The 12,913-nt window shown below is 42.6% G+C and overlaps 1 protein-coding gene across 2 annotated transcripts in view; it reads right to left on the bottom strand.

Annotated features, from left to right (window-relative positions):
- Positions 1-4,097: 4,097 nt before the first annotated feature.
- Positions 4,098-12,913, bottom strand: part of AGO1 (argonaute RISC component 1) — a 43,817-nt gene continuing 35,001 nt past the window's right edge. For both annotated transcript variants that reach the window (XM_056122750.1, XM_056122751.1), the window contains 4 exons: positions 10,516-10,650; positions 9,787-9,888; positions 8,962-9,161; positions 4,098-8,767 (listed from right to left, as the gene is read on the bottom strand). In XM_056122750.1, coding sequence (XP_055978725.1) covers positions 8,659-8,767; positions 8,962-9,161; positions 9,787-9,888; positions 10,516-10,650 — 546 coding nt within the window. In that variant the 3' untranslated portion in view covers positions 4,098-8,658. The remainder of the gene's footprint in view (positions 8,768-8,961; positions 9,162-9,786; positions 9,889-10,515; positions 10,651-12,913) is intronic.

Below are 12,913 nucleotides of genomic sequence, written 5' to 3'. Positions count from 1 at the left end.
ACCAACTTTTTCAGAATGATTCCTCATGATAGAATTATGAATTTTATCAGAACATAAAAAAGCAAACATCTTGGGCTGGAGTGATAGCACAGCAGGTTGGGCATTTGCCTTGCACACGGCCGACCCGGGTCCGATTCCCAGCATCCCATATGGTCCCCTCAGCACTGCCAGGAGTAACTCCTGAGTGCAGAGCCAGGAGTACCCCCTGTGCATCACTGGGTGTGACCCAAAAAACAAAACAAAACAAAAAAAAAGCAAACATCTTTAAAGAGTTTCCTCCAAAAGAGAGTTGTGTGAGACACTTTCCTGACCACCCATGCACACCCTGTTTTCAATAACCCCAATCCCAGAAGAGTTTGATCTTAAAAGCATCTTTTGTTTTGTTTGACTATTCCTGATGTTCTGGGTTTATTCCTAGTTCAGCACTCAGGAATTACTCCTAGCAGTGCTTAGGGGGCCACATGAGATGCCAGAGATCAAACCTGGGTCATGTACATGCAAAGCAAGCTCCCTACTCACTATACTACCATTCTGGCCCCAAAAGCATCTTGTTAACTGTCATAGTCCCAGTGCCCAGAATAGTACCAGCGCCTGGTACATTGCAGCATTCAGCAAATACTTATGGGACAGATGGATGAACTAGTGGGTGTTAAGAATGGCACTGAGGAAGCAGGCTAAAAACCTGTCCTCATTCCTTTAGGCACTGATTGCTCTCAGAAGGGAAAACTATCAAATAGTACAAAAATCTGATGGCATGAATTTCAATGTACTCTGAAACTTGAGTCGCTTAAGCAGTAAGCCAAATGTTCAATTCAAAATTTCTATTGCTGAGAATCGCCCTTGGAAACCTTGACAGTGCTTAGGTGCTTCCACCTTCCCAAAGCCCCAAATTATATTTTTATGTGTGTGTGTATGTGTGTATCCAGAGAGTTAATATAGGAGTTGAGCTGCTTGCCTTGCATCTGCTGACCCAAATTTTGAATCCCTAGCACTGCATATGATCCCGAGCAGGGCCAGCAGTCACTCCTAAGCAGATCCAAGTACAGGCCTCCTCTGAGCACCCTCTCCCCCCAAATTAACACATTATGATATAGACTAGGGATGTGACTCAATGATAAAGTATCTGCCTTAAAGCATGAAATCAGGGTTTAATCCTCAACACAAGAAAACGGGGGGGGGGGGGGGGGGGAGAGGATTAAAAAGTAAAACTAAGAGAAGGCAGTAAAAATCAAATAAATTCTACAAAAATATTTACATAATTTTCAAAAATTTTGCTTTTTAAGATGAAAATATAAGTCATAGACTGAGGAAAATATTTGAAAAATATATATATGTCCAAGAAAGGATCATCTAGAACTCTTTTTTGTTGTTTTGGGGCCACATCCAGTGGTGCTCAGGGCTTACTCCTGGCTCTGAGCTCAGGGATCACTCCTGACCGTACTCAGGGATGATATGAGGTACAGGGATTGAACCCAGATAGATCTGCAAGACAAGCACCGTATCTGCTATACAATCCGTTCAGCCCCTAAAAAACTCTTATGAACGGTAATAGGAAAAGCAACCCGAATTTAGAGTGGATAAAAATTCTGAACATTTTCCCAAATATACCTGGAGAATGGGGGGCAAAGAAATATTTTAAGGGCTAAAGCACATGCCTGGCATGTGGAACCCCAGTTTGATGGTCTTTAGGGTTCCCCTAGCACTGTTAGGTTGTCTCTTGTGACCCCCAGTATCAGTAGACATCAGTACACGTCACCAGCCAGACCCAAGCTTTTAAAAACTGTCTAGCCACACATCTGTTGTTGGGATTGTCTCCAGGAGCCCTCTAAGCCCAAAATACCTGGAGAGTTTATAAGCATATTGGAAAACCAATTGTTAATAGATCTTGGGAAAAAGCAAAATGAGCTATCAAATACCCATTGCACTCAGTAAAGATAGGATGGCCATCTGTCTTCTCTGCTGGTGAAGCTTGAAGTCTAGCAAATCAGGTTCAAGGACTTCGCACCTGTCTCTTTCTTGCCGCGACTGTCATTCCACTTTTATCTGGTCTTAGGTTAACTGGGCTACAATAAGCACCATCATTGGTGAGAACAAACGTATAAAACCTATTTCTCTTACAAAGGCTGAAATTTGTAAAGTTGAGAGCTGAGTTCAAATGTCCTAGATCAGCAGTTTTTACATAGTAGAAAGAAAGCTACTCTATACCACATTGGCACACAATATCGTCTTTAGGGTTGAAGATCTGCTCCTATGCTACTTTATACCACATTGGCACACAATATTGTCTTTAGGGTTGAAGATCTGCTCCTATGATCTCTAATTTTAAGAAACTCACTAAGTCTCACATTCCTCATTTAGAAAAGTCAGAATACCTACAAAATGCAGACACTGCTAAATATGTATGCAAGAGCCGTGAGCTCCTCCCCATCCCCAATCCCGCCACCCCTGCCTTTCTTGCCTATTAATCAAGATGATTGAGCCCATCTTCCCATACACAAAAAATAAATAAGAAAGGAAGAAAATAACAAGGAAGGAATGAACGCAGAACTCACATGTGTGACCATTATACCATCAGCTTAAACTAGAAAACCACATAATCTCCAAATTAAAGTGAGAGTATAAAAAGATTATGGTAATCTGATTACGTTTCTCCTTACCTAAAGATTCAGGAACGCTGAGTCCATTGGTGTGCTCCATATCTCCTCTTCATTCCCCTCCCACCTTCGAAGTTCATGAATCACAGATACCTAATTCATTCCAATTCTATTCACAAAATATTTACCCCTTGATATATGTGATTATTTGGAGATAACAATGAATAGAAAGTAGTTACTGCTTCTAGGCATTTACAGGAAAAAGTAATGAAAATAGATTAGTCTGTAAGTTCTAAGTGCACTTGAATACCATCTATGACATTGGTTAGAAACAAAATTTTAAAAAAGAATTAAAAAAAATAAACAAAATTAAGTCTGTTTATTTTGTTCTCTTACAAGTATCTCTGGAAAACAGGAAGAAGCAGGTCCTGGTGGTGGGGTGAGTAACTTGGAAGCCATAGTCTTAGTCTTATTTAAATTAGGTTTTTCCGGGGTTCGGGGTTCGTTCTCAAGAAATGAGAATGACGATAAAATTTTAAGATCCAGAGAAGATGGGGTAAAATATGATAAACTGAGTAGAATAAAAATCCTCTCCTTTCTATAGTTTATGATGTTCCATCTTGGATTCTATTCTACTCCTGTTCCAACTCATTAAATCAGCCAAAAATGTATACGGTGTCTACTAATGATCTGATAGTCATCTTATATTGTACTTCTCCTTTTTCTTAAATTGATTCCTATAGCTATAAACTATGTTTCTCTTACTCTACTCTTTTTCTAAGCCATTTTTAAAAAAATTCCTATGGCTTTAACTACCATCTCTATGAATACAAATCCATAGCTGTAATTGCTGTTTTACAATATTCCCTGAGCACCAAAAAGTAAATGTTTACTGGCAACCTTAACCTTGTTGCCCTATGGGAACTTAAGTACTCAGTCTACATAAGACTAAACTGTCTTTCTTCACAAAATTCACCACCACCTCTATAATACCTCCTCTATCCCTCAATCTTGACTAGAGTAACATACCTATATATTCACTTGCTCAAACAGAACCTGGACATTCACCTCTATCTCTTCCCTAAATCCCATTAATTCTCCTTTGTCTCTCAAATCTGCTCTCCTTAACTACGCATGTTACAGTCTATCATCTCTCTCCTGTATCAGCAGATCACTTGACTACTCATATCTCCTAACAAATTTAACCTCCTTAAGGAGAGTGTCACTATTTTCCTCACTTTTGCATTGTGGCTACCTTCTACCCCACAATACTGCTGGACAAAGCGTTTTGCATGTTTGTTGAATTTAGAGTAAGTGGAAGTACCATGATGTATGTTTGCATAGATCTGCAATTTCAATACTCTATAATTTACTTCCTTCCTTTGGATGTAATGGTTCTATTCTTCTAACAATCTATGATTCAAACTTAAAAATCTATCAGAAATGTAATTAACACCCAGTTCTGCTTTGCTAATAGGAAAAAAAAAGAGAAAGAGACCGCACTTTAGAAATAGAAGCCACTGTTGTCTTTATAAAACACAGAATTGTGCTGCTGCTGATGCTTGCTTCAGAAGGAACTGTACATTACTTTTGCTGGAATAATTTTACAATAGACCGGACAAGGTACAGCTCAAAGCAGGACACAAACACAAGTCTCAAAGGGAAACAAATGCAAACAAGTGTACAGCTGTGGGACTCCAGGGACATGTCCCCATCCATGCTGGAGGGATTAAAAAAGTTCAGAAACTAAAGTGAAACCCAGAGTAGTTACACATGCCCACCAAATGGCTGCTAAGTGCAACATCACACACAAATCAGGTTGGACTGTGTGCACAGGAATGTCATTTCATTTTCCTTATTGCTACTACACCAGGGGACTTAGTGCATTTGACACATTGTCTTTAGTTGCACAATTCTTGGAGGGTTTCCTCTTTTCTTTTTTAAAGAAGAAAAATCTGTGTTCCCTACATTATTCTGGTTTTATTTTGTTTTGAGCCTATTCCCTCCCTCACATTCTTGGCTCCAAAACAGTAGCCAGAGTCTTAAATCCGTAAGAACTGAATAAAAGGAGAGCACCAACCTGGCCTCTCTCCCTGCCCAGGGAGAAGGCAAGACCTAGTAAATGGAGGCAAGAGAAAAACCAGAGAATCCCTTTACCCCAGTCTGCTTAGAAGAACAATAGGAAGAGTGCCTGCATATCCCTGCCATGATCAGACTATAAGGAAGACATCCCAGTCACTATCCTGGGCTGACCTAGGTGCTGTACATATAAATAACAAGAGCTTCCCAACATACTTTCCACAACTAGATTTTGGCTAGTTTGAAATGACTATCCACCCTGAAGAGGAAGAAGCTCCCATCCTTGTTTGTGACACATGATGACACATCTTAAACACTGTCTTAGACTTAGTAATAGCCCACGGGCCAGCTAAGAAGTTAATGTGTCTCCTTGGCTGCCAATCTTGAGTGCTAGCCTCATTTATGGAATTTTGTACAAAAAGAAAACTAAGAACATTGTTGTTTGGCCAAGAGCAGACCACAGGGGATCTATCTAATAGGTGGGAATCAGGAACTTTTGGGGAGGTCTCATATTTTGAGATGCCTTCTTTTGCACCATTTTTCTAAGCCTAAGTTCCCAGCAAGAGCCCAAGTTATCCAGCCCCAGAGGCCAGCAGTGTGCACCTCATCTCCAATGACGCAGGCTGGACTTGAGATATGATCAATAAGCAGTGTTCCCTTTTTTCATCTTTCATCCAAATTCTTCCCACCACTGTCTTATTCTCCCATTCCCTAGCCCTCTAACCCTGGATAACCATTAATTTTGACACCCTCATAAAAGGCAGGCCCCATTGACAACTAGAACCAGATCTAGAAAAAGCAACGAGAACCCAATGTGAAGGAAAGGACAGGTGTGGAAACTGCCAGAAACCCTTCTGATACCTTGTCAGCTAGGTACATTACCTTGAGGGCAGGCCAAAGAAGTTATCACTAGGCTTGGAGAATAGATTCTTGAAGAACCTATTCTAGGCAGCCAAGGAGGTGAGCCTAACCTTACCAGCTAACAAGCTAACAGTGGGATCATTGTAGCCATGCAGAGAATTCATCATCACATAGGCAGACAGATAGGCTTGCAGGCCAGCAAGCAAGCTGAGTAAATTTAAAAGTGACAAAGAAAGCCAGGAAAAGAGAGAAAAGAAAAAGGCAGGCAAAAAAAGTGGAATCAAGGGAGCAAGAAAATTGTCTAGGAAGATCAGGCTTGGGTCCCTCCAGAACTTCTTCATAGTTAAATAAGAGACACCATTTAAACCAAACCCAAGAAAACCAAAACTTTTGCCCATACCACTTCTTAATCTGTACACAACACTTTCAAACAAGAATAATCCTCAAACTCAAGAATATTTTTCAAGTCTCAAAGATTAAAAGTATCAGAGCAGTCATTTCCTTGCCCAAGCTGCTTCTCTTCCTTTATTTCTTGAATGGCAAGTGTGCAATGCCAAAGGGCTTAAAAATGCGTTTCAAGTTCCAGCTCAAAACCCAAATGAAGAGAGTGAGGCAAAGAGAAAAAAAGGAAAGAACACAAACATGTTGCTGAGAGGAAGTGGCTACCACCAGCTCCCTATGGACATTTGCAAATGCTGGTGAATGACTGAACCCTCCAGGAATAGTGCCCTGATCCCAGCCCCAAAATGCACCCCAAAAGAACATACAGAGCTCATTGTCCCAAGAAAGCTCCCCTCCCTACAGTGTGACTGAACATGCAGTAGACATATGAAGGCGATGGACAGGGTAGATGGAGTGTTGGCATCACTCTCTTTAGGCACTTGTGTAAGAAATGTAGGCTCTCCAGTGAGTCGCCTCCTCCCTGAACCTTCCATTCTGTTCTTCAGCTGGGCTCTGCCCATGGGGCACCCTATGCTGTAGCCAGCAGGAAAGAAGGAGTAGTTAGTTACTAAACAGTCCTGATGCCATCTCCATGACCAATGTTTGTGCTACGTATTGTGAAGTCTCTGAACAAAGTAGCTAACCAGAACAGAAACCTGGGATAGACTGTTTTGCATAGCAAATCTGGGTCTGTACAAATGTTGCTGAAGAGGGGAAATGGTAGACTGAACTGCACAGGCCAAGATTCAAATGAGTCTTCCTCCAGCTGGCCTCCACGCCTCATCTGGGTCTAAAGTGTCATGGCTTCATCACCAGATTGAGGTAAATCAAAGCCCAGGCTCCTCAAAAAAAGGAATTTCTACTGTGAAGTTACAACTTTTTATCCCAAGCACTGGGGTAGGTAAAAATAAACAGTTAAGGAAAGAGGGGGCCTTGCCTCAAGGCCAGCAGGCACCACACTTGAGCCCCCTACTTTTCCAGTTTCACAAGACAGCCACGCCCCATTGCTATCTAGGGAAACCAATTTAAAAAAAAAAAAGCCCATGCCACCCACTCACATGCCCTAGTGGGAAACCATGAAAAATTCATTTGTGTAAACAGAAGCAGTAGGGAGCAGCAAAATCCCTCAGCCTGTCCACAGGACATGCTAAAATTTGGGGTGAGCCAAAGTGTCAGGACAATCCAGAGGAAGGGAAGATGCACTTGTACAAAAGAGTGCAGGGCAGTGCAGAGGAGGGAATCCGTAGCAAGAAAAAGGTATAATCTGCACAGAAGAAGGATGGAGACTGAGCCCCACCTGGAGGAGATAAACACCCTCTGCTTATCCAGGCCAGAGAACAAGTCAAGTACATAATTCCTTCTGATGGCTCAATGTTTCTCAGTTGTAAACTCATAGAGGAGGGATTTCCAGATTTTGGCAATAGACTCAAGCTATTGTATAAAAATAACATTTAGCTTTTGCTCTTTTTCTTTTAGACTTAAGGAGTTTTGTTAAAAGATATCCCAGTTAAGAAATGGAAACATAAGAGACTTGACCATCAGGGGAAAGATAAGAGTGAGAAAAGCTAGGAAAGGAACTCCAGAACTGGGGAGGCGGAGGAGAAGGAAGGACATGGAAAGGCCGGTGGCCAGTCATCTCAGCAGCTCTGAGACGGGACATGTCTGAAAGTGCAAATGTCAACAGATTTTACCCATCTTGAGGTTGTGATCTTCTTAAAACTCGATGAATGTGAAAATCAAATCCTTCGAATGTAAAATAACTGGCACTCTGGCTGGAGGCCTACTCCGTTAGGGGTATTTATTCCCTATCTACCTCCTCTCCCAGCCCCCCCACCCGCTCCCCACAAAAGAAAGGTACAAAAGGTCGCAGTTCTGCAGCATTACCATTACAGGGAAGGCACTGATTGCCCACCAGCAGGCGGAAGGAAGACAGGGTCGTGTCACTTCAGAGCTAAGTGCCATAGTGCCTTAAGTCTTACTAGGGGCTGGATGTCTGTCAGGGAGGAGGTGTAAGGAAGGATAGAAAAGGTAGAGAAGGAATTAAAGGCTGGGGATGTGGCAGCTGGGGGAGGAGCAACCCAAACCATTATCTTTAAAAATCTTCCTATAAACTGGATTCTCAACCCATTAAAACATCTATTATCCTAAAATATTGATCTGGGTCCGGTTTCGTTTTTCTTCTAAAACAAATCTAGACCTTTTAAGGCTCCTAAAAAAAATCCTTCCCTCCTCCCATCCACTGCGTCAGATCCCTCACGTTCCCATCTAAAGTCTCAAACTCAAACCTACCAGCTTTTGTCCACAGGGCTGCAGAGTCAACCTTACCAAGCTGTCCAAGCTGTCAGGCAGGCATGAGTCTTTAGCACTGTGAGTCACATGAGACACCTGTGTGTGTGGTGGGCACCAGTGCTGCCCCTCTTGGTCCAGTGGGGTCAAGGCCAGATGTGACAAGATGGGGTGAGGGACATGGGGCATGAGGTGGATAACAGAGATTTCTGGCTGGTGGTCTGGCTTACAGGCCCTGTTCCCCATCCTTTAGACCCCTCTCAGAAGGAAACAAGGCCTTCTGCACTCCCCTTAACCCCACCTCCTTCCTCCTCCCTGCTTTCTCTGGATTTGGGCGGCACAGCTCTTGGGGCTTGAAAAGCTTTCTTCTATCCAGTGAGGTAACAGCGTTCTGCCTTCAAGCGAAGTACATGGTGCGCAGAGTATCCTGATGAACCTGCACGGCTTTGGCCAGGGCCTGGGGGTCCCGCCCATTGCTCTGCCCCGATATGTGGCTCCCCTCTCCACTGAAAAGAAAAAAGAAGTCCTTCCTGATGAACTGAGCTAAACCCTTCCCCTATTTGCACACCCTACGGTGTGAATTCCCAAACCAATTTAAACCCCAACCCAGATAGGGGCAGAAGAGCCCAAAGAGCTAATCATTTGCATCGACCCACAGCTCTAAAGCAAAAAAGGGAACCATTCTTATCCCAGGACTCACCTGTCATGCTCCTTGTCCACCAGGTGGTAGCGTGCCCGGAAAGCCACCAGACGGGCATAGTAGGCAGGTGCTGGGATAGAAACGGAGCGTGTGCATCGTACATAAGTGTGGCACAACTGGTATGTCAAGATTTGGAGCTCATCCGCTGTGAAACGGTTGTCATCCCAAAGAACATAGTAATGGGATGGTCGGCTGGTGCCCTGGGAAGACAGGAAAGTGAGGGGCCCCAGGTTGGGCAGTAGGGATGGCCATTAATAGGAAACAGGATCACTATTAAGAGCATAGCTCAGGGTGCTGAGAGATGGCTGAGCACTAAAGCATTAGCCTCATATGTGTAAGGCCCTGGGTTCAATCCCGAGCACCACAAAACAACAATGATACAAAACACAAAAGGGCTGGGGAGATAGCTCAAACAATTGGAAATCATGGTTTGCTTACTGGGGCCCCAAATTCAATCCCCAGCACTGCATGTACATGCTCCCCTGAGCACCACTAGAAGTGATTCTCAAGAGCACTGCTGCATATGCACCCCCTACACCCTGCTGCCAAAAACAAACAAATGAATAAATAAAAATCATTGCTAGAATGGAAGACCTAGCCACCAAGAGGCAGATACAAAATCACCTATGTCAAATAACACATTTCTTAGGTGTTTCTTAGGATACCTACCTAAGATGTTCAAGGCACACTTCTGCTCAAGCATACTATACACTTAATGAGAACCATGATTTATATGCTACTCTGATAACTGGAATTTTCTAAAGGCAGTAGCAATAATCAATTCATCTTTGACCCACTGGAAGGCCTAGGACATAGCCCAACTACCTGGATGCCTGCATGGCTGCAGAGATAGAAGTCAAACTCAAAAGGATGGGTGATGTTGGTGTCCACAGTGGTCCCAGCGGGGATGTTACCACTCTTCCCAATCTGTATAGAGACAAAGACAACCACGATCCCAAGACCTGCCTTATCCCAAACTAGGATCCCAACTCAATTCTACTCTAACCACCAGAATCATGAGTAAAGTAAAGGTTAATGTTCTCAGAGGGTACCTGAGAACGTCAATACTTGGTATTGAAACAAAAGACTTCTAAAGTCACACAAACCCATGTTTAAGTGCCAGCCAGTTTCACTGTTTATTAGTCACGTGATCTTAGCAAGTCATTTACCCTTTCTAGGTTAAATTGAAGATAATAATAGTACCTACCTCACAGGGCTGCTGTGAGGAAGATGCCTTGTAAAATGTCTGGCACAAAGGAGAAGTTCAATAAATGGCAGTTCCCTTTCTCTGGGAACTGGTCTATATTGTGGGGTCTATAGGCCAAGGAGCTGGAGGAAGGAGAGGATTTAAAAGGGAAGGTGGGGAGAACTAAGGAAAGGAGATGGCAGAGGAAGAACCACAAAGAGCTGGGGGAAGAAAGGGGCCAGGGAGGGTGAATTGGCCAAGGACTAAATCCACAGATTTTACCTCTGGGTTTGTAGAAGGGTAGCTTCTACAAAAAGATAAGGGAGATAGGATGAGGATATTGGTAGACTCTTCAATTCCTCACTTACACGCTCATTCTTGTCAGCACAAAAAAGACGGGTATGGTGGCGTTTCTGCACTACAATATACGTGATCCCAGGCTGGTAGTCCTTCTCCAGTTTGATGCAGGCGTCACGAATGGCCAACAGCTCATAGTGGAGAATCTAGGTGTAAGATGTAGAGAGAGATACACAAACAACTTCTTTTGAATTCACACATCTTTCTGAGCTATAGGGTTGTTGTTACTTATAATAAGGCATTTTAAGTTTTGCTCACCTCCCTTCATTAGCTAATCTCCAATAATTAGGAATAAATTCTGTCTGTCTTGTGGAACTTGATATGTTCCTACAAACTTTTGGCTCTCTATATGCATAAAATGATGTAATATTAAGACATAGTATGTAACAGGCCAGGGAAACAGCTCAAAAGATTATGTTTATGCTTTGCACATGAGGCCTAGGTTTGATCCCCAGCATTGAGGCTGGGGATAGGGCTGAAAGTAGCCCCTCAACAACCACTGAGTGTTGTCCTAAAACCAAACACAAACAAATATACAGAATGTTCACCAAGAAAGTCACTAAAATCACAATACCCAAAATAAGGTCAATTTCTTTTCTTTTTTTTGCTTTTTGGGTCACACCCAGTGACGCACATGGGTTACTCCTGGCTCTGCACTCAGGAGTCACCCCTGGCGGTGCTCAGGGGACCATATGGGATGCTGGGAATCAAACCCAGGTTGGGCGCATGCAAGGCAAATGCCCTACCCGCTGTGCTATCTCTTCAGCTCCAAGGTCAATTTCTTGAGCTGGAGAGTTAGTACAGAAATTAAGTGCTTGCTTTGCATGTGGCTGACTCTGGTTTAATTTCCAGCACTGTATATGGGTCCCCTGAGCACTGCCAGGAATGACTCCTGAGCACAGAGTCAGAAGTAAGCTCTGAACACTGCCAGACATTGGCCCCAACACAAAAACCAACAAACAAAAGGTTGATTTTAGAATCAGGAAGATAACAGTTATTCTCCTATAGAACAGACAGAATTGAGAACTCTGGGGAATGACAGAACATAATTCAGGAGTAAGTATTCAGGAAGCAGATAACTTTAGTCTAATAGAGAGGCAGGATTATAAGAGAATGGACTAAACTGGAAAGAGATCAATGGACTAGTATGCATGATTTGTATATGAGACCAAGGTTAGATGCCCAGGTCTGCATGGTCCCCAGAGCACTGATAAGAGTAACCACTGAGCACTCAGCCAGGAGTGCTCACACCTGGGTAACACCAAGTATGGCCTAAAACAACAACCCAAACCCCTCCCCGCTCAAAAGAAATAAAGAAAACCCACAAAGGAAATGGAATAAAGAAGAAGACACAGGTTAATATTCTTCAGTAATAGCTGCTTTGTAGTTTTGGGTGTCAGAGGTACAGCAACATAAGTATATGGTAGAAAGATAAAATTTGGAATTAATTAAAATTAGGTCTAAACTAAATCATTATCTAGTTTTATTGAGCAAGTATTTAACCCTTTTTTCTTTCTTTGGTTTTTGGGATTCTGTAGGGCTTACTCCGGGCTCTGTGCTCAGAGATCACTCTTGGCAGAGCTTGGGGGATCATATATGGTGCTAGGGATTAAGCCCAGGTCAGCCATATGTAAGGTCGAGTCCCCTACCTGTTTTACTATCTTTCCAGCTCCTATTTATGCCCTTTTTAAAGACTCATCTTATCCACATCTACCAACATTATTAATAAGACCAAACAACAAAAAAAGTTGTTGGGAAGACTAAAACAAGTAAAAACATAGAAAACCTAGTAGTGGCTTAGTAACTGCAAATTGCTTTACTAAGCCATTTGGATTTTGACTTGCAGTTATAGGAAGCTATTAGACATTTCTGAACAGAGAAGTGACAAGATAAATTTATCCAGTATTTGAGGAAACACCGGATGACTTAGAGGAAACTGAGCATAATGGGTAAGAATGTGGACTTTGGAATCAGACCAATTTATCTATTTTGTTTTGTTTCTGATTTGTTGTTGTTGCTTTGGGGTCATATCCAGGTGTCCAGAAACAATTCCAAACTCCAGAGTTGGGGGTTACTCCTGGCTGTGCTCAGAATACCATATAGGATGCAGGGCCTCTTGCATGCAAAGAATGTGCTCAAGCCCACCGAGCTCTTTGATGCTCCCCACCCCAAAACCAATTTATCTAAATCCCCCTTTCCCATTATTAGGTTAACAATGAAAAAGAACATACACCATTTTTCCAAGCCTCAATTTCTTTATCTGTCAAGCAATTGTTTTACAAGGCTACTGTGGCATTAATACAATATATCTAAAGCTCTTAGTACAGTTAGTAGCACAAAAGAGGTATCTAATGATAGTCATATTACTATTAAATAATAGTCAAGGAGATGAGTTCATGATACTCATCT

This window comes from Sorex fumeus, unplaced genomic scaffold (genome assembly GCF_029834395.1).
Source record: "Sorex fumeus unplaced genomic scaffold, SorFum_2.1 ptg000047l, whole genome shotgun sequence".
NCBI lineage: Eukaryota > Metazoa > Chordata > Mammalia > Eulipotyphla > Soricidae > Sorex > Sorex fumeus.
This window is presented reverse-complemented; position numbering and strand designations above follow the sequence as displayed.